The following is a 19741-nucleotide window of genomic DNA, read 5'->3' as shown; positions in this document are numbered from 1 at the left end:
TCTTTGCCTACGGATTGTGCCTTTCATAAAATGTCGAGACTTTGCCACAACCAACAATGTAGTTTTTAAGTTGACAAGAGGTAAGGTAGCCTCTATCATTTGTCACACCAACTAGAACTATGCAAATCCAGGAAATAAGGTGTAAACAAACAATTTGATAGAGTTTATGGGGTTAATAATATGCATTGGAGCTTAACAGAAGAGCTTTAAAAGTTTAAAAAAATGGTGGTACATAACAAGCTATTGAATTTCACTGAATAGCACATAATTGTCAGTATAGAGCTGAATGTGTTGCAGAAAGAATAGATACAGCAACACAATGGTTATATCCTCGTGCCACTACAACATTTGTCATCCTACCCGTTGGTGAATTCACCTTGCAGAATTCTCCATCCTGAATATATACTGATGGAAGGGGAAAATGACTCTAAATCCCTACAAGGGTTACAAATTTGATTTGAACTTTAGGAAGCAAAAATTTTAATTGCTATAATGGACAGGCCACAGGAGTCAATCTTTGGATATCAACTCCTAGATGTTGAAGCTTTCTATCTATATTCTCATAGCCCCTATCAATATGTGCTATGTTATTGATCTCAGTGGTTCCTTCTGCAGCCAATCCAGCTAATACAAGTGAAACCCCACCTCTCAAGTCGCTTGCAAAAACTCGAGCGCCATGCAATGAACTGGCAAAAGGCACCACCGTCCCAATGGTTAAACTGAGTGTTAAGTTAAATGAACATCTAAAACCATATACCAAAGAAAACATCTTACCTTCCTTCGTCTTTCCCGAAAACCAGTGCAGTGCTCCCGCAAACCCGAATTCTTGCTCCAAGCTTCTGCAGCTCCCTTACTATCCAAATGAGAGGACAAAATGAGACAAGGCTTATAGCTGATATCATGGAAGAAAGAAGTAAACACGTAATGGCTAGTAGATACCATAAATATGATAATGCTTAAGAGAAATACTATACTTTGTAGAGCACCAATGAGAATAACGCGCCCAAGTAACAGAACATGTAAGATTGTCCAGGCAAATGGATGTTATTACATCTGGAAATGCTTTGTTTGATGTTCTGCTTTGCATGTAATGAAATTAAGTGAAAATCGATATAGATGAAGCATTATTGACCAGTTCACACATACCGTGGCTCATTCGCTTGTCAAACACAGACTCCACCACTAAGCTTGAACCAGTGCATGTAGTGAGAAGTGCCATTGCTTGAGGTTGGAGATCTGTTGGAAACCCTGGAAACGGACTTGTCCTAATATCAAAACCTTTCAAATTGTCACCAATATACGTAGGGACTGCTGAAACCTGTGCCAGACAGTTTTTCTTGTCACAAACAAACAAACTAAATGGGAAAAAAGAAAACATGTTCAAAGGCTTTCATACCTCCAGTGTGTGCTGGTTAAACTGTGAAATTTTGCAGCCAGCTTCAGAGAGTTTGTCTATCAGACATGATAAGCGGGAAGGAATGATAGGTGACATTGAGATGCATGAGTGAGTAATTGCTGCAGCAAGCATAAAGGTGCCTGCTTCAATGCGATCTGGTGTTATAACACATTCAGAACCATGGAGCTGGCTCTTTCCCCGAATAACTAGATTGTCACTCCCTGCCCCTTCAATGGATGCCCCACTGTCTATCAGAAAACGAGCAAGATCAACCACCTCTGGTTCCTGTGGTGAAAATATGGGGCACAAACTCACTAAAATGAGTTAATTCATTCCATTAGACAACACAATTCTAGATTTCTTCCCATCATGTTCACAACCAGAAATTAAAAACTCTGAGATTCCTCAATTCATACTTTTGCCACATTTGAAAGCACGGTTATGCCATCAGCCAAGGATGCTGCCATCATAAGAGTTTCAGTTGCCCCAACACTTGGGTAATCAAGTCGGAATCTCCCTCCAACCAATCCTTTGCCATTTGCAGCATGTGCCCGCACTTTCCCATCCCTGTAACGTTGCAAAACGATCATTTTACTTACCTCATCATGTTGTTTAACAAGCTTATATCACCCCCAACACAGTTGGATTCATTTGATCATTATATGAGTAATCTACATCAGACCTCTGGAAATTCTTTCCTTCTGTCTCATACTTCAGTCCTATAGTCTGTTTATTTAAATTGTGATGGTTTTGAAGCAATTTACGCAAACCAGAATACCAGATGAGTGATCAATAGTAGTATTCAACAAAACATAAAAAGGTACAAAAACAAAAACAGAAATTTTCAAACTCGACAAAGTTCTAACAAAAAAAACTACTTTACAGTCAAAGAAAAAGGAAACTAGGAGAAAATTTATTAGTGCTTACCTCAATTGAACAACAGCACCAAGAGCACTTAACCCACGAAGATACAGATCCACAGGCCTATTCCCAATTTCACAGCCACCAGGCAAGTCCACAATAGCTTCTCCAAACCTGGCCACCAATGGCCCAATAACGAAAAACCCACCTCTAATCTCCTTCATTTCCTCCATATCCACCTCCACATTCCCAACTCCATCACTGTTCACTATCATTTTCCCATCGAAGGCCTCAACTTTAGCACCCAGATAAGTCAAGATAGAAGCCACAGCTTTAATATCTGAGACATTGGGAACGTTGTGGAGAAGAGAAGAGCCTGAGCAGCAGAGAGTGGCTGCTAAGAGAGCTAAAGAAGAGTTCTTGGAGCCACTTATGGAAATGTGGCCTGAGAGAGTTGAAGGTCCTTTGATTTTGAAAATGGGGTTTTGTTGGGGCTTTTGAGGGGCTTTAGAGATTTGGGTTTGGGGAGGAGAAAGAGAGGCGGTGAAAGGTTTTGGAGGTTTTGGTATTGGAGAGATGGTGATGTTGAAAAAAACTGCCATTTTGAGAGTTTTCTTCAGAGATTTACGATGCCTTGATTTTATATTGGTGTTTTTATTGTTTTGTCGGGTTTTTTGTTTCTTTTTCTAGCCCTTTGCTTGGAAAAGACAGGGTGCTGGAACACTGGAGGTATGTGTAGGCCTTGTTTGTTTGATTGCTTGCATTTGGTTTTCTTTTGACCATTGGTTGAGTTAGAAGTTACAACTTTAAACTTGCAAGAGGCAACCTAATCTGACATTTTAATCTGTTATTTATCCATCCCATTAACTAATTACTTTATATTTATATGATAAATGAAATATGATTATATCCTTGTGAAGGCATGCATTCAGGGCTGCCATTAACACTAACTCTTGTCTAGTTTTTTTCTTAATAAACAAGATCTTCTCAACATATTACTTCTTCCGAATCTATGGCCTATGCTTAGCTCACTCGACGAGCAAAATCGATATGCCTATAGAGTTGATTACTTAGTCATGATCATGATATTAATATCTTTATTTGCCTTTGATTTCTTACCTTGGGTTACAATTCATTTACACATTTAGCTCATATAATCTCTTTGGTCTTCCATTCAACTCTGTCCTCTATTTTTCTCATTCTTTTCCAATGTCTTTCTTTCTGCTGTCCCTATATTTAGACAATTAGCTGTTCTGTTCTTCAATTAGCTTGTCCCTGTGAGAGAATGAAGAACGAGTCTCTCTCCCTCTTCAATCCCTTAGAATAGAAAACCTGAATAACTACCATGGGACAAAAAATACCAACACTCCCTCCCTATAAATTTACTCCTTTTTACAAGCTTTCACAACCCAATAAAGAAAGAGCAAAGAAGAAATGGCAAAAGCTTCCTTGATCGCCCTTGTTTCCTTGGCAATCTGCCTTTCATCCCTCAGCTTCACCTACGCCGAAGACACCTTCTTCGTCGAAGGCAAAGTTTACTGTGACACATGCCGTGTGGAATTCGAGACCAGGCTCAGCCAACCAATCAAAGGTATATAATCAAATTACGTGTTACCAATTTCACTTGATAAGCATGTGAACATGAGTGAAGCTGAAGATGCCGATTTAGTTGGTATATGTATACAATTAGATTAAACTTGTGTGTGAGAGAGATGATACTGCTCGTACAAGTGTCATTCACGAAGCTTTGGTATCTTGTTATTTGCAGGGGCAACAGTGATATTGGAATGCAGGGACCGTACCGTCGGTGGCAGCATCACATACAGCCAAGAGAGCGTTACAGACGAATCCGGCAAATACAGGATCCCAGTCCAGGGCGATCACGAGGAAGAAATTTGCGAAGTCAGGGTTGTGAAGAGTCCCAGGGAAGACTGTAATGAATTCATGGAAGCATGGCAGAGAGCCAGGGTCCTACTCACCAAGAAGAATGGGGTGAGTGATCCCATTCGATATGCCAACAATCTTGGGTTCTTGAAGAAGGAAGCTGTCCCTGGATGTGCTGAAGTTCTTGAAGAATTGGGTTTCCTTCCTCTTAACTAAGAAATTCCCTTTTAACTTCGTGCCTATATAAAAAAAATAACAATTGTCTGGCACCATGGTTTGTTCAATTATGTGCAAACCTTGATGCAATCATATACTGATCTTCACAGAACAAACAATATACAAGAATTATTTCATAATATGAATTATTCTCTCTCTCTTGTCTCTTCCCTTTGAAACTCTCATGGAATCAAAAACTTATCATTGAGTTCTACTTTGACTGGTAAACCATGCAAACATCACCAGTCAAGCACATGGGTTTGCTCTAGAAAAAAAGAGATAAGAGATAATGGCAATAAATGGAGAATATACCCTTTTCATCACTTTCATTCTCTTTAGGGTCCATCATCCATGTCCAATGTCATGTTACCGCATTCATTTAGGATTTGGATCTAGTGCCATTAATGGTCATCAATTTGCATTTGTAGAGAAAATAAAGCTTTTGTTGGTGCATCAATCAGCTTAGTGTTGTCATGTTCTTGTGTTGTCTTATTTTTGGGCATTCTAAAAAGTAGACCTTAAAGATAAGATATTTTTAAAAATGATCATTTTTATAGTTTTAACCATTTTTAGTTAAATTAGACAAAATTACCCTTAATGAAATTACACGCTATTGTGTTACATGCCATATACAAAAATCTGTAACAAGCCATGGTTAACGTGTTACACGTCATATACAAAAATCTGTGACACGTCATGTATAAAAACTTGTGACAAGCCATGGTTAGCGTGTGATACGTCATGTACAAAAATATGTGACACGTCATGTACAAAAACCTGTGACAAGCCATGGTTAGTGTGTTACATGCCATGCACAAAAACCTGTGACAAGTCATGGTTAGCGTGTTACATACCATGTACAAAAACATGTGACACACCATGTACAAAAACCTGTGACAAGCCATGTTTAGCGTGTGACACGTCATGTATAAAAACCTGTGACAAGCCATGGTTAGCGTGTTACACGTCATATACAAAAGCCTGTGACAAGCCATGGTTAACGTGTGACACACCATATACAAAAGCTTGTAACAAGTCATGTACAAAAACTTGTGAAACTTCAAATCCTCTCAACTTNGTTACATGCCATGCACAAAAACCTGTGACAAGTCATCGTTAGCGTGTTACATACCATGTACAAAAACATGTTACACACCATGTGCAAAAACCTGTGACAAGCCATGTTTAGCGTGTGACACGTCATGTATAAAACCCTGTGACAAGCCATGGTTAGCGTGTTACATGTTATGTACAAAAATATGTGACACGCTATTTACAAAAACATGTGACACATCACGGTTAGGTTGTTACACGTCTTGTACAAAAACTTGTGAAACTTCAAATCCTCTCAACTTTTTTCTTTTTTTTGTTTTTTTACAATTTGGCACAGATTAAAGTGTTTTTAACATGTTTTCATAAATCAAAATACAAATATTTTTTTATCTAAAACACCCACTTTGATTAAAAATAAAAAAAATTCCTTTGAAAACCTATATTTATAAATTTTAAAATTTTGAGTTTATTGATATCTAGATCCTGAATTGATTCAATTAAAGGCTATTTTATACATTTGTGATTATTTCTACCATTTTAGTTTTATCTAAAATACTTAAAAATCAAATTTCTCAAACAGTCACACATTCAAGCATGTCAAAATCATTGCTTGGTATCTTGAAAGCGCAAGAAAAAGAAATATGAGAACGCAATAGAGAGAAATCGAAAGTATAGCAGACGAACGTCGAAGAGATAAATCAATAAAATTAAAGAGAGATGGATGGTGAGAGAGAGAAATCTGAAGCACAAATGGGGAGAAATTGGGAGAAATTGTGATGAATTGTTTAATTTATTTAAAATGGTTTTAATGGTATTTTTGTCAAGTCATGATTAAATATAACTAAAAATAGTTAAATTTGTTTTGATAGTTACTTTTAAAATATTTTTATCAAGAAATGTCACTTTCCACAATTTTCTCCTTATTTTTTCTTGACCATATTGTCCAAAGGCATATATGGAAATGTATGAAGGGATCAAAAAAGGATAGATATTGCTTTTTTGGGTGGTCCAAATTAATTCCACCAACAACAGCCAAAGATTTTTGTTAGCGTTAGGGCAACGCAAGAATAGGTTTATATGCTACCAACTTCCTATAAATATTGCCATAGTTTTAAAGCTATAATCTAAGTTATAATTATTAATATGTGATCCTTTATATATAATTCCCCCCTAAAAAAAAAACTCAATTATATTTTCATTCTCGTACATACATTTATCATTAAATTAAATACTCTTTCATGATTTGATTAAACTGCTTTAAGAACTTGTTTTTTAAATTTATTTGGTATTTCCAAATTCCATTTGATAAGGCAACTTCACCTTGCTTCTAAGAAATGTATATTGTCCCAAAAAAGGAAAAGAATTTCTGCTTCCAAGTTATGTTAATTTGGGGTGAAAGCAAGGTAATTCAAATCCAAATTTTAAAAGGAAAAGAATTTTTACTCTTTTTTAATTATATATATATAATTTTAAACTATATGATGAGAAATTTTTTTTTCTCGTTTTATAAATTTCGTTCATTCCTTCGTAAGATTTGAATATAAAATCTTTAAATTAGAATTTCAAATTTTAATTAGACAACGCACTCAACATTAAATTAGATGACGATAAATGCATATATAATCGAAATGCTTCAAAAGAAATTTTTCTATTTTAAGAGAAGATAATGGATAAGGGAAAAAAATTAGAAAAATAACAAAATCTTATAAACATAATGAATGATTTATACTTTATGATTTTTGCAATGAGGTCCAACTTGTTAATTAAAAATTAAGGATATTAAATGATTGCTTCTAATTAAATAGATATTTTTGTTTTTAATTTGATTTTGACACATCTTGGAATTGGTTTTGAATAAAGCAACATGCCCATATTTCTCTCATTATATTATAATTACTAAACCTTGAATTGTTAGGTTTAGAGGGAAAAACCATTATTTTGTTTTTGTTTTAATACTTTTAACTAGTCTTTGTTTTTTTTTTTATATATATTTACTACTCTCCTTTATAAAAGAATATGAGCTAGCATTTTTTATCCAAAAAAAATAAAAAATGAAAGTGGTAATAGTAATAACTTTTTTTTTTGTAAAAACAATAATTTATTTTAGTGTTTTTATCATGGCTCATACTTTCAATTCAAAATATATACTAAGTGAGGTCAAAAATCATTTTTTTATATTTGAAATATGAGATATTTTTCCCACTCAATAACGTCTCGTTGCTTTGATTATTTCGAAAATCTATGTTAGATAAATTTTGATATAATTTGTCACGATTTCACATTTTCAAACAAAATTTTTACTCATAAACATAAAATACATCTTATTTTTTTCATACGATATTTAATTTAATTAAACTTGCATTTCAAAAAAAAAAAAACTCAACTAAACTCTTTTAATATAATTATCTTGTGAAAGTTAATAATATCTAATCATTGACAAAATTAAAAAAATTATTCATTTCAAGACTTAATAACAAAATAAAACCCTATTAACTTAATATAATTTAATAATTTTGTTTTTGTCTATTTCTTTTCTAAAAAATTAGTTGCAATCTCAATTTCAGAAAATGTATGTTTTATAAATTTATAATTAATAAATAAAAGAGTTTATTAATGACAAAAATGATTTATTTATAAACTTTTTAGATATCAAACAGAAACAACCTAAAAAATATATTGCTTTTGTAAGAAAAGAAAATAATAATATTTATTTTATTATAATAAAAAAAGAAAAAGGAGGAAAGTAAAGAACAGCGGGAAGAGGGTCAAAATTACTGCGCTTTAGGGCAAAGTAAAATAAAATAAATGCAAAAGACACATTCAGGGAACAAGCGACCTTTTTTATTTTCTGTGTTTTGTTCGCCAAAATTTTTCTCTCTCTTCCCCTTTCTCTCTCAATTCTCAAAAACCCTAAATTTTTTTGGCTTTCCCTTTTGCTTCATCAATCGATCCTCGTCAATGGCCAACAGTAATCTCCCGCGAAGAATTATCAAGGTATCTCTTTCGATCTCCCTTCGATCCTTCTCGATTTCTGCGATTCGTTCGTTTACCCGAGAAACCTCAAGAAAATCTTAATCTTTTACTTTTGTTTTTCTTTTCTTCTTTTTCGGGTTTCTAGAGTGGGGCTTGATTACTGGATTTGTTAGGGTTATGATGAATTAAAAGCCACGGCTAATTTATTTGAAGATCGTCTTCTTAGTTTGATCGAGGCTTTTTTTTTTTAATTAACTTGAATTTGGTTAATTTTTCATGCTTTAATTTTGGTTTCTTTATCTTTGATCTAAACAGGAAACTCAGCGTCTCCTCAGTGAACCAGGTAAGTACTTTGCTTTTCCTTTCACATTTGATTTATTTTCTTTTTTGAGAAATTCTTGTTGAATTTTGTTTAATATCACTGAATCAGCGTTTTGTTTAGTATTTTATGGTTATGATCATAGAAGAATCTTATGTTTTGGGTTCTTTTTGCTGTTGAATAAAAGAGTTTAATGGTTTTTTTCGGATACAGCACCTGGAATTAGTGCTTCACCATCAGAAGATAACATGCGATATTTCAATGTGATGATTCTTGGTCCCACACAGTCTCCATATGAAGGTAGTTATTTCTTTCATCTAGTGGTTATGATTTTGCTATGTGTTAGAAATGTAAAATTTTATTGTGTCATTGTGTAATAGTTGGGTGTGGGCTGATATAAGTCATAAGAGCAATGCCATTTTGAATTTTAAGGCATTGTAATGATTTCTATATGCTTAAAGTAGGAAATTTTCACTGTGAAAATTGTTCTGCAGTGTTTATTTCTCTTCATGCCTTTTTCTATTTTTTTTTTTTTTGGTTTTCCATTTGTAAAAGAGAAAAATGTGCCCTTATTTTCAGTCTTGGAAGTTAGGACCAATTAGCATGCTTTTCAGTCATGCATTGTCACTGTGCTTGTAGAATGTTGTTTTTGGTAACATATCATTGCTTTTGTGTTGTTTCTTTCTCTCTGTAAGTAATTTGGCACTTACGTATAGGATATGATGCGTTTTCTTGTTTGGGATTTATTTTAGGAGGGGTTTTCAAGTTGGAACTATTTTTGCCTGAAGAATATCCCATGGCTGCTCCCAAGGTACTTAACGTTGAGTTTTGTTTTAATAAGTAGCATGACCTTCCTGTTGCTGAATCTATTGTTGTACACTGGATTGTAGATCCTTTCATATAAAATATTTCTTGGTTTCATCTGAAAAAGTTATTTGGAGGGTCTTATTATGATATAGTGATGCTTTTAGCTTGCATTGTAGGGCAATCTGTTGTTACTTCATTGGGCTGTTTTATCTGTCATGTTTTTTACTGTTAGTGCATCTAGTCTCAGCTCTCTCTGGCCTACTTTTGGTGAATTACAGAATATATTTCCCTTTGGCCTGTAAGGATTTACCCTACCTTCACTGGTTAAATTGTTTGCTAATGTGTTGTAGAAAATCTGCGTTATTTTATATAGTGACACTTCTTGCACTGAAAAAAATGTTTTTGAATACTGTTTTTGTGTGTGGATGTCTTTTGGGGGCCAAACTTTCTTAAGGTTATTTTATATCTTTGAGAATCTTGCAGTATGTTGTCCTGGGAGCAAAAAAAATCTGCATAGAACGCTGAATTTATATTAAAAGAAGGATTTAATGTTGGTCTGCACAAGTGTTTCAGTTTATGGTATGATGTTTGATACAGGAAAGTGGAAAGTGATGACAACATTAAATTAGATAATAAATATCTTCTGGATTAGAACAGTTTTTTTGGAACTGTTTATCTTTTTATTTTCGTGGGATAATTTTGTACCTGATCTATAATATGATGTATAGGATCAGATTGATTTTCATATTTCTATCTGTTTAAAGCTCTACCTCATTCTTTGGGGGTGAATCCATCTAGTATCTTGTTAAATTTGGTGCCAAGATGATGTATGTAAAGCTTGATCTGCTATGGTGTTTGTGAAAATATTTGTTGCAGAGGAAGAGATTAAAAGAGGATAATGTTCATCTAATAGGCATTATTTTTACATCCTTTGGTTTACTGAAATTGAGATATCATTTAAAGTATTGTACTATTAGGATCCCTGTCTATTAAATCCCTAGCTTTCATGACCATCCTCATCCCTTAACTTCTCAGCTTACTCTTTTCTCCCAGCTCTATAGCTAGTTTGAGAAATTTAACTAAACATTTAATTGTTACTCTCTGTCCTTCAAGTCAGATATAATTTGCAGTTGGTTTGTAATCTTATTTTTGGAAATTTCAGGTACAGCAGAACTTAATTTGTCTTATTTTATTTTTGGTATGGCAGAATTGAACATCTAATAGATATTGTTTACCTTTTACTTTGGTGAACTTTTGGTGGCATAAACTATTTGCTTTGATGACATAATTAAGAGCAAATTGTTGATCGGATTCAATGTTTATAATTGTATTTCATGTACACTGGCTTTTGAAAAGTCCTTGTTCTGATGTTGTCACTGCTATAGCCTCTATTACTTAGGTGGTGATTCTTTGTTTTGGGTTTTGAAAGTCTCACTTTCATATGGGAAGAACATCCATTCTTGTGGATGCCTTCGCATGTGAGTAGTTGCGCAGAACCAACTCTGGTTGGTGGTAATGATTTTTCTTGTGGTTGCTTTCCTAATTGGGCTCTGTATGGCTGATATGATGGCATATGAGACTTCATCGTCTTCTCGTGTTTGATACTTAATTGTCTGGTTTCCTACGATTGGGACTTCTTTGTCTGTTGTCTGGTGATTGGACTTCATTGTTTGTTTTTCTTGCACTAGTGGTTCAAGAGTGCACTATATTCATAGAATTGTTAATTGTGAGCAGTTGGCATTTCAGCATCCATTTGTTATTCTCAACTATTCTTGGAATTTTCTGTCATCCATTAATCTTGTCCGTTTTGATGTATTTTGTAATTTTCTCCACATTAACAAGTTTGGTGTAACAGGTTCGATTTCTTACAAAGATATATCATCCTAACATTGATAAGGTTGGCATTACCTGTTCCTTCTTTTGTCCTTATTTTATGGTGCAAAAGATATATTTTCTTGGCTCTTAGGGGTTAATATTTTTGGCAGCTTGGAAGAATATGCCTTGATATTCTCAAAGACAAATGGAGTCCAGCTCTCCAGATTCGAACTGTACTTCTGAGGTATTATAAGATATTATGATATGTAATTTTAGGTTACATGTGTGGTGAATATATCATGGCTTGCTGAGAAAGATTCAAAACATTTTGCATATTGTCAGAATTTGTTCTGAAAAGTTTAGGTTTTATAAAGAAAGATGGTAGCATAGTTATCATTATTGTACAATACGCGATATCATATGGTACGATGCGATTTAGTAGAAAACGATATGTATCTATAACTGTATCGTATTTGATCAAGTATCGAAAGCATATAGTACGATACACAATGTATCGTATGATAAAGTCGATACACTTTTGATAAACTAAATTCTAAATAATTATTAAGAATTTTATTTTTTATTTTTTTTTGAGTTGAAACATGAAAAATTATATTTGATGAGTTTCAATCTTTAGATTTTAAATAAAAAAATACTAAAAAATCGAATTCTCTTTTAACTTCAACATGATAAATGTTTTTAAATTTTTAATTAATAAATTAATATGAAAAATAGTATATTTTATTTAAAAATCTATATTATTAAGGAATATGTTGAGAGTTTAAATTAAAGAAAAATCATCTTTTCAGTTTACAGCCTATAATCTTCAATTCTGGTAAAATATATAATATTTTTTAATTTTTTTTATTTTATTTGTATAAATGTTATTTACAATCAATTGTAAAATTTTTTACTCTATCTTACATACGATACTCAATATTAAAAAATAAGGTTTTGATACACGGTACATATATTGATTTAACAACCATGGATGGCAGTTGAATACACCTATTTCATGACTGCTTATTTATGGTGTTTTCATTTGGCTAGAAAGACTTTGCTGCAGTTTCAAATGCAAAAATATAGTAATGCACTGACATTATTATCTTAACTTATGGTAGCATCTTAGGTTAATACAGTGACATTATTACTTTTATTTCAGCATTCAAGCACTTCTAAGTGCCCCAAATCCTGATGATCCACTCTCCGAGAACATTGCTAAGCACTGGAAAACAAATGAGGCTGAAGCGGTTGAGACAGGTAAATTAGTTGCAAACTTATTGGATCATTGAGATTGATTAACTCTTACAATCAAGGATGGTATGTGGCTATTCATATAATTGACTGTTCTTGATTTCCTTGACTTGCGCAGCAAAGGAATGGACCCGTTTATATGCAAGTGGTGCATGATGACTGGTGCAAACGATTGCCTTCTTGAAATAACTTTCTATGCAATGTAAGCTATTCAATGTCAATTTGATATGGAAATTTGGAAGAATTGATGTTTTAAAGAGTTTGATATCTATCAAAAGCTTCCAGTTGCTACCTGTTAATTGTTTTCCTTGTTGGAAGCAGTCTCTGAACTTGTATGATAATATATACCTTGTTCTCTGAAACTCTCAAATGCTGAACTAAGTGATTATTCTCAAATATAGCTCTATTTCAGATTCCAGTAACTGATCAGGTAAAAGGTTTGAGGCATTTTTTATATAATGTTTGTTCGTTTATTGAAACTGGAAGCAAAGAATACACTGGATGTTCCCTGATTTGAATCTGACAAAATTTCATCAAAAAAGCTTCCTTTTCCGTCCTGAAGATCACGTGGCACATCCTGATGAGGATTCCCCCATTTTGTACCTAATTATACTAAGCCAATAACTCCTACTTGCATACCACTGAATCAAGAAAATGGAATTTGTGTTTCTATGACAAGCAAAGGAATTGGCTTGAGATGCTTCTAAGAGCGAAGATTCCCAACAAGAATTCAACAACTTAAAATGTAATTAATAATTTATCTTAAAGCTGCAGCATATACTAAGGAAGGGTATCTTGTACTTAAATGTACATGGTTGTGAGATTATGCAAAGTAGAATAGCACTAAAATAGCACAGGAAAAATGGGTTAAAAATTCTTTTAAGAGAGAAACAACGTAGGATTATAGTAAAATGACATGGACACATGATGTAGTTAAGTGGAAATGCTAAGAGATGTAAACCAAGACACAACTTTTCGAAAAGTACAACAGTTTGGTTTATGGTTTAAACATTTAATTACCTCTATTCTGTCTCCACATATGCAGTCCACGACAATGTTCTACTCCATATAGCTTTATTGTATCACTGGCAGATATATTAAGGGTTAAGGCCATAAATTTGTCTTGATTTCATGTTAGGAAACAGGTGACTTCGAATACTCATAGCTCTTCTTTATATATAGCCTTTCTCCATGTCCAGTTTTCTTCCCACACCAGAAAAACAAGCAAGAAAAGAGAGTAGAGGGGGAAAACAATGAAGAAACAAGCCTATTCTAGTGTTCTAATTCTGGTTTGCTTTCTTTTTCTTTTGCTAAGTTTCGAAGTTAAAGCTCAAACTTGCAAGCCTAGTGGCAAGATAAGAGCGAAGAAACCTCGATCAGGGCAATGTACCATTGAGGATGACCCTGGTTGTTGTAAAGAAGGCCAGCTTTACACAACATACAAATGTTCACCACCGGTTTCCAACCACACAAAGGCAACTCTAACACTTAACAGCTTCGAAGCCGGAGGAGATGGCAGTGCCCCATCCAAGTGTGACAATCAGTACCATTCTGATGATCAACCTGTGGTGGCACTTTCAACAGGATGGTTCAACAAGAAAAAAAGGTGTCTCAAGTATATCGATATCCATGGCAATGGGAAGAGTGTCAAGGCTAAGGTTGTCGGTGAATGTGACTCTACAATGGGGTGTGATGCTGCCCACGATTACTATCCTCCTTGTCATAACAACATTGTGGTTGCCTCAAAAGCAGTTTGGAAGGCCTTGGGAGTGCCTATAAGCCAGTGGGGTGAAATTGATATATACTGGTCCGATACTTGATTGATTCTCAACGTCATTAATGTTATTTCTATTTGTATTGAGGTGTAAAGATTGTGTGTGTGTGTGTTAGTTTTAGTAAGCAACAGTGTTACAAATGTGAGAGTTTGTATTTCAATACATGTATTTGAAGCAATACAACTACTCCTTAAACCTTAGCCATCTTGTTCCTTCTTGTTAAACATACCAGTCAATTGAAAGATTGAAGTTGGGAAGCTCATGCTCCATAACATCTTCTTTGAACTGGCATCTCTAAGCTGGATTTTTACCTTGTTGTACGATATAACTGTCAATCAAAGAAATGATTAAGTGATTCATTAGCCAAAAGCTTAAACAGAATGAAAAGGCCTTAATCCGGACATATATGATTGACTAGGAAATAACTTGAACTTTGACTAAATTGTTCTGCCAAGGATTAAAATTTGAACTTTTCTACTATTAGAACTGCAACCTCACTCAACATTCAGTTTTGGAACTCTAAACAACATTTGTTTATGTACTGGATCAGCTTACTAGAACTGCAATCTTGCTATGTTTTTAAATCCTGCAGATTCAAGCTTTGTACCGGCTAGAAACACATCAGCCTGCAGTCCTACAACTCCATAACAGTGACCATCCTAACAGACAGATGAATCAACAGGGAAATTAATTATAACAGAGAAATAACTTCAAGTTAGCATTCTGGCGAGTACAAATTAACAATGGTTTATTTAAGAATTTCATACATGTTATCTAATGCTAAAATGTCAGTATTGCAGCGCATGAATAAGAGAAATAATGACTACAGAATAAATAATGAGAGGTAGAGAACTGAGGATACAATCAGGTGAGAATACTAGTATGTCATTATGCTACAGAAAGTAAATGACTCAACCATAACATCTAATAGACTGGATATATGGTATATACTTTAAACACTTTATTACCTCTATTATGACTCCAAGCAGGCAGTCCATGACAATTTAAAACTCCATATACCTTATTTTATTAAAACCAACATACGAAAAGGGTTAGGCCAGAATTTTGTCTTAATTTCACTTGGAAAGACAGATAATTTGGAAGAACTCATTCCTCATCATTATATATAGCTTTTCCCCAGCTGCAAAATTTTCACACCAGAACATCCAAAAAAGGAAGGAAAAGAGAGCAAAGAAGGAAAAAGAAAATGAAGAAGCAAGTTTGTTTAAAAGTTCTAGTTCTTAGTTGCTTTCTTTTTCTATTTGTAAGCATTGAAGCTCAGAGTTGCAAGCCTAGTGGCAAGATCAGAGGGAAAAAGCCTCCACCAGGGAAATGTAACCGAGAGAATGACTCTGACTGTTGTAAAGAAGGCAAGCTTTACACAACATACGAATGTTCGCCGCTGGTTTCCAGCCATACCAAGGCAACTCTGACACTCAACAGCTTTGAAGCCGGTGGGGATGGTGGCGGTCGATCAGAATGTGACAACCAGTACCACTCTGACGATGACCCTGTGGTGGCACTGTCGACAGGATGGTTCAACAAGAAAAAAAGGTGTCTCAAGTATATCAATATCCATGGCAATGGAAAGAGTGTTAGAGCCAAGGTTGTGGATGAATGTGACTCTACAATGGGGTGTGATTCTGACCATGACTACCAGCCTCCTTGTGATAACAACATTGTGGATGCCTCTAAAGCAGTTTGGAAAGCCTTGGGAGTGCCTCAAAGCCAGTGGGGTGCATTGGATATATACTGGTCTGATGCTGATGATTGATTTTCAACATATGTATAACCATATCTATTTGCATTAGAATAAACTTTCTTTGTGTTTATGTGTTAGGATAATACCAAAATTGTGAGAGTTTGTATTGTATATGATATGTGTATTTTCTTGGTACATAGTATATGTGTATTAGAAGCAATATAATTACTCTTTATACCCAAGTCATCTTCTAGAGAAGAGAAGTCCTGACAAACATATCAGTCAATTGGAAACATTGACCTTCAAAACTGGCATGTGATCCTGTTAGGTAAAGAGACAATTGAGTGACCATTTATCCCAAAAGTTTAAATTCTAATGTATATTATTGACTAAAATAAATCGAAGTTAGACTTTGACTAAGCTGTTCCTCTCATGGATTGTTAAGACCCCCTTACTAATCAATGGACAGTGCATAAAACCAGATTAACATTTGAAAATGTTATTTTCCCTCCGCAACTGTTTTGGAATCAGAAAGAAGCTAATGGTTGTTTATCAGTAATAACATTTGACAATGTAATGCATCAGTTTAATTAGCAGAGTTGTAATCTTCCAATCTTTTTAACTGCTGCAGAAGGCTTTTTCTGCTTTGTCTTGGAAAATTTTTGATGGTTTACTAGCTAATACCCAAAACTCCATAACAATAACCATGTACTTAAGGAGCATCTAACATTGATTAATCTTAATTAATTCACTTAAGTCACAAGAAAAATAAAATGTGATTTGGCTTTATAATCTTTGTATCATTGCACATGTTCTTATGTCACGGATCGCATATCGTTAAGAGATGAAATAGATTTTAAATTTATAAGTAAAAGTTTTTATTTATTTTAAAAATATATTTTTTAAATTAAAAATGTATATATCAATGACAAGTGATATCAAAAGATATCCAACTCTTTAATTATACGAGACCTCCCCCAAAGATATTAAGATCGAAATAGACTCAGACTCAAGTGATTTTTTTTATATATAATTGAAATAATCAGTGCTACGAGAAATCGTTTATTATTTAGTGAATGCATTAGGGCCAAAAGTCCTCTTATAGAGAAAAAGAAGTTGTCCAATTCCTGGCCCTTTAAAATAATTTGTATAAAAAAACATTTACTGAGTAAAAAATTCGAAGGGGTTTTAAGCAGGCCGTGGAAGGAAATTCCTCGTCGACCTCCACCGCAACACCAATAAAACCTTGACTGCCTCTCTGACTCACCGATTCCACCAGAAAAATATGTCCTCTCAAAACCCAGAATCCAAACAATCCCCTGATCCCAAAACCCTGGACGACCCTGAACGCAAACAACCCTCAGAAGAAGTCCCAAACGAAGGATCTGAAGAAGAAGAAGAAGAAGAAGAAGAAGGAGAGTGTGGGTTTTGCTTGTTCATGAAAGCAGGGGGATGCAAAGAGAGCTTTATTGGGTGGGAAAACTGCATCAGAGAAGCTGAAGAAAACAAGCAAGATATTGTGGAAAAATGCTTTGAAGCAACCTCAGCTTTGAAGAAATGTATGGAGGCTCATGCTGATTATTATGAGCCGATTTTACGAGCCGAAAAGAAGGCTGAGGAAGAGGCTGTTAAGGAATTGGAAAAAGAGAAGGAGGAGGATTCCAAGGATTTGGAGAAGAAATGAGATGGTTAGTGGATTTTGGATTTTTTGGTTATTATTGGGGTTTAACTTGGTAATTTTTAGGAATTGATGCAATGGAAGGGTTTTTTTTTTTTTTTCTCTTTAATACTAATTCTTGTTTTATGGATGTTGGAAGGGATCATCAGAAATGAGAATAAATATTCTTTTACATACACATATTCGGACTAATTGAATGTTGGACTACTCAATTTGCATAGCACTCTATTCTAAAGATTCGAACTTGAATTGGAGTTTCAAGTTCTAACTGTCAGGTTTATGTTAATAAATGTTTTTCCTTTCTTAGCAATAAATGGATGGTAATTTTTACTTGGAAAAAATAGTATCTTTCTTCATTTTTGTTATATAAGTATCAATTAAATTGCTTCTAATATTTCGTTGATATTAATTTTTATGTTGATCCTTAATGTTGGTGGATTTCATTGTAGTTGTGGCTTGAATCTATGATTATTGATTGTGGAATGATATTTGGCAGTGCTGATTAATCATTGGTTGTATCAAGTTTACTTATTATTGTCTACTTGTATCCTCAGTTGTTTGAATGAGTTGTGTAATCACATAACTGACCATTTTCTTGAGGAGGACCTTAAATTTTCCTTTTAACTACTCACTTTGGCTCGAACATATAAAGTTGAAGAGTTATCCAACAGGCAATCCTGAGGGTAAACGCCTATTTGTTGCATGTTTTCTGTTGTCCACAGCCAATGACCAAGTTATTCCCTCTGGTATAAAGAATTTTCCCCTACAAGCAGTTGTACTGTTATAGTATAGAGCTCAGTTTAGTGTTCTTGGAAAAGCTAAATCGTAAATGGAGGATTAAAAATGGGAAAGCAGAGTCTTTGATAGAACAGGTTGTGTTTTTTGTATCGTATTCTTGGAAAAGGGCATTGGAATCCCCTTTTTATCATTGCTTGTTTATGTCTTCTATTTTTTATAAGCTCTTTAATATCAGTAGATGTCACTTTAAGTAGTGACTTGAATCTACCCTTAAAGAATGATATTTTAGATTGTCTATTTTGGTTCCTTCAGGTTTACTTATCTTTTATCATTGGTTGTCTAAATGAGTACTGAAATTGCATGACTTAAATTTTTCTGGGACCTTGTTATGATCATCTCTTAAGTTTATCTCATTACCTTGACCATGCTATCCGAGTATCACGACAAACAATATCTGTATCCATCCTTGTGCACCTGCAAAACCCTTGTGGTTGTGACCTTTTTGGTTCACTTCATTCTTTTAAATCTTATGAAGATTAGCTATCACTAAGGGAAAAGAAAGAAAAGACCTGAATGTAACTGAAGGCATCATTAATGTTGCGATTGCAAATAGACTTAACAGTTTTAGTCACCTCATCAATGAAATATGAAAGATATTTTGTCGGTTTCAAAGACCACTGTATACAAATCTTGCCGCCCAATCAAGTAATGGGTGACAGAAGATCATAATGTATGCAAAGAAATCACAACCCTATTGGTTATGACTATGTGTATGAATGGTCTTCTTAGCACCTGATTTCTTGTCACAAGGCATACCTATTTGCTGACAGTGTCTACAGTGGACAGATACGAGATGAGATCTTTCGGCATCACACCTCAGAACTTCCTCATTTTCTGTGTCTCAAATAACACAGAGAGTACTTTTCCTTGATAGATTATTTCAAAGCCCATCTAGTCTCATAATTTTCTTATGAGAGGGCAAGGTTACCCTATATATTTTCTCCAACAGCTCCTCTTATGTGAGCTTTTACAGTCTCTTATCTCAATTCCTTGGATTGGTTTTACAAGCTAAGTGTATATATTTAGCCCCATAGCAGGCGAATCTTGGTATATATTGAACTATCTAGAAAATGTGTGCATTTATTTGTATATGAAGATTAGGGTATGACTATTGAACGAAGACCCTTTTGTTGTTGTCCAGGTTACATATGAAATCATAATTGCAAGTTAATGGTTATTCTTTTAGAATTTCATTCTGATGAATTAATAT

The 19741-nt window shown here is 34.2% G+C and overlaps 4 protein-coding genes and 1 pseudogene across 5 annotated transcripts; 4 read left to right on the top strand and 1 right to left on the bottom strand.

The window, feature by feature from the left end:
- On the bottom strand, positions 227-3545 carry LOC18594175 (UDP-N-acetylglucosamine 1-carboxyvinyltransferase 1). Of its 2 annotated transcripts, none has more exons than XM_007021665.2 (6): positions 2324-3545; positions 1813-1963; positions 1397-1681; positions 1147-1318; positions 775-853; positions 227-686 (listed from the first exon to the last, which is right to left on the bottom strand). In XM_007021665.2, exons 1-6 carry the CDS (start codon positions 2857-2859, stop codon positions 488-490), a joined length of 1422 nt encoding a protein of 473 aa, XP_007021727.2. In that variant the 5' UTR covers positions 2860-3545; the 3' UTR covers positions 227-487. The 2 variants fall into 2 exon arrangements, with proteins under 2 accessions (XP_007021727.2, XP_017980577.1); XM_018125088.1 differs by having other exon boundaries at positions 775-849.
- LOC18594173 (olee1-like protein) lies at positions 3645-4503 on the top strand. Its single transcript, XM_007021661.2, has 2 exons — positions 3645-3848; positions 4026-4503. The coding sequence occupies exons 1-2, from the start codon at positions 3692-3694 to the stop codon at positions 4355-4357; spliced, it is 489 nt and encodes a 162-aa protein (XP_007021723.1). The 5' UTR covers positions 3645-3691; the 3' UTR covers positions 4358-4503.
- Positions 8214-12996, top strand: LOC18594172 (ubiquitin-conjugating enzyme E2 36). The gene is made up of 8 exons (XM_007021659.2): positions 8214-8404; positions 8699-8726; positions 8916-9002; positions 9455-9513; positions 11365-11406; positions 11495-11568; positions 12487-12584; positions 12697-12996. The coding sequence occupies exons 1-8, from the start codon at positions 8216-8218 to the stop codon at positions 12732-12734; spliced, it is 615 nt and encodes a 204-aa protein (XP_007021721.1). The 5' UTR covers positions 8214-8215; the 3' UTR covers positions 12735-12996.
- Positions 13096-16127, top strand: LOC18594170 (annotated as a pseudogene).
- On the top strand, positions 17220-17913 carry LOC18594169 (cytochrome b-c1 complex subunit 6). The gene has a single exon (XM_018124579.1). It carries the CDS (start codon positions 17341-17343, stop codon positions 17737-17739), a length of 399 nt encoding a protein of 132 aa, XP_017980068.1. The 5' UTR covers positions 17220-17340; the 3' UTR covers positions 17740-17913.

This window comes from Theobroma cacao, chromosome 7, assembly GCF_000208745.1.
Source record: "Theobroma cacao cultivar B97-61/B2 chromosome 7, Criollo_cocoa_genome_V2, whole genome shotgun sequence".
In the NCBI taxonomy this organism is placed as follows: Eukaryota; Viridiplantae; Streptophyta; class Magnoliopsida; order Malvales; family Malvaceae; genus Theobroma; species Theobroma cacao.
This window is presented reverse-complemented; position numbering and strand designations above follow the sequence as displayed.

Bases quoted from the DNA above. Each gene is read 5' to 3' on its own strand.
- LOC18594169 (XM_018124579.1), top strand. From the start codon at position 17,341: ATGTCCTCTCAAAACCCAGAATCCAAACAATCCCCTGATCCCAAAACC.
- LOC18594172 (XM_007021659.2), top strand. From the start codon at position 8,216: ATGCAAAAGACACATTCAGGGAACAAGCGACCTTTTTTATTTTCTGTG. The intron at 9,514-11,364 runs GTACTTAACGTT...TTGGTGTAACAG, and splicing joins ATCCCATGGCTGCTCCCAAG to GTTCGATTTCTTACAAAGAT. The intron at 12,585-12,696 runs GTAAATTAGTTG...TGACTTGCGCAG, and splicing joins GGCTGAAGCGGTTGAGACAG to CAAAGGAATGGACCCGTTTA.
- LOC18594175 (XM_007021665.2), bottom strand. From the start codon at position 2,859: ATGGCAGTTTTTTTCAACATCACCATCTCTCCAATACCAAAACCTCCA. The intron at 1,319-1,396 runs GTATGAAAGCCT...TGTCTGGCACAG, and splicing joins TTAACCAGCACACACTGGAG to GTTTCAGCAGTCCCTACGTA. The intron at 854-1,146 runs GTATGTGTGAAC...TCATTTGGATAG, and splicing joins TGACAAGCGAATGAGCCACG to TAAGGGAGCTGCAGAAGCTT.
- LOC18594173 (XM_007021661.2), top strand. From the start codon at position 3,692: ATGGCAAAAGCTTCCTTGATCGCCCTTGTTTCCTTGGCAATCTGCCTT. The intron at 3,849-4,025 runs GTATATAATCAA...TGTTATTTGCAG, and splicing joins GCTCAGCCAACCAATCAAAG to GGGCAACAGTGATATTGGAA.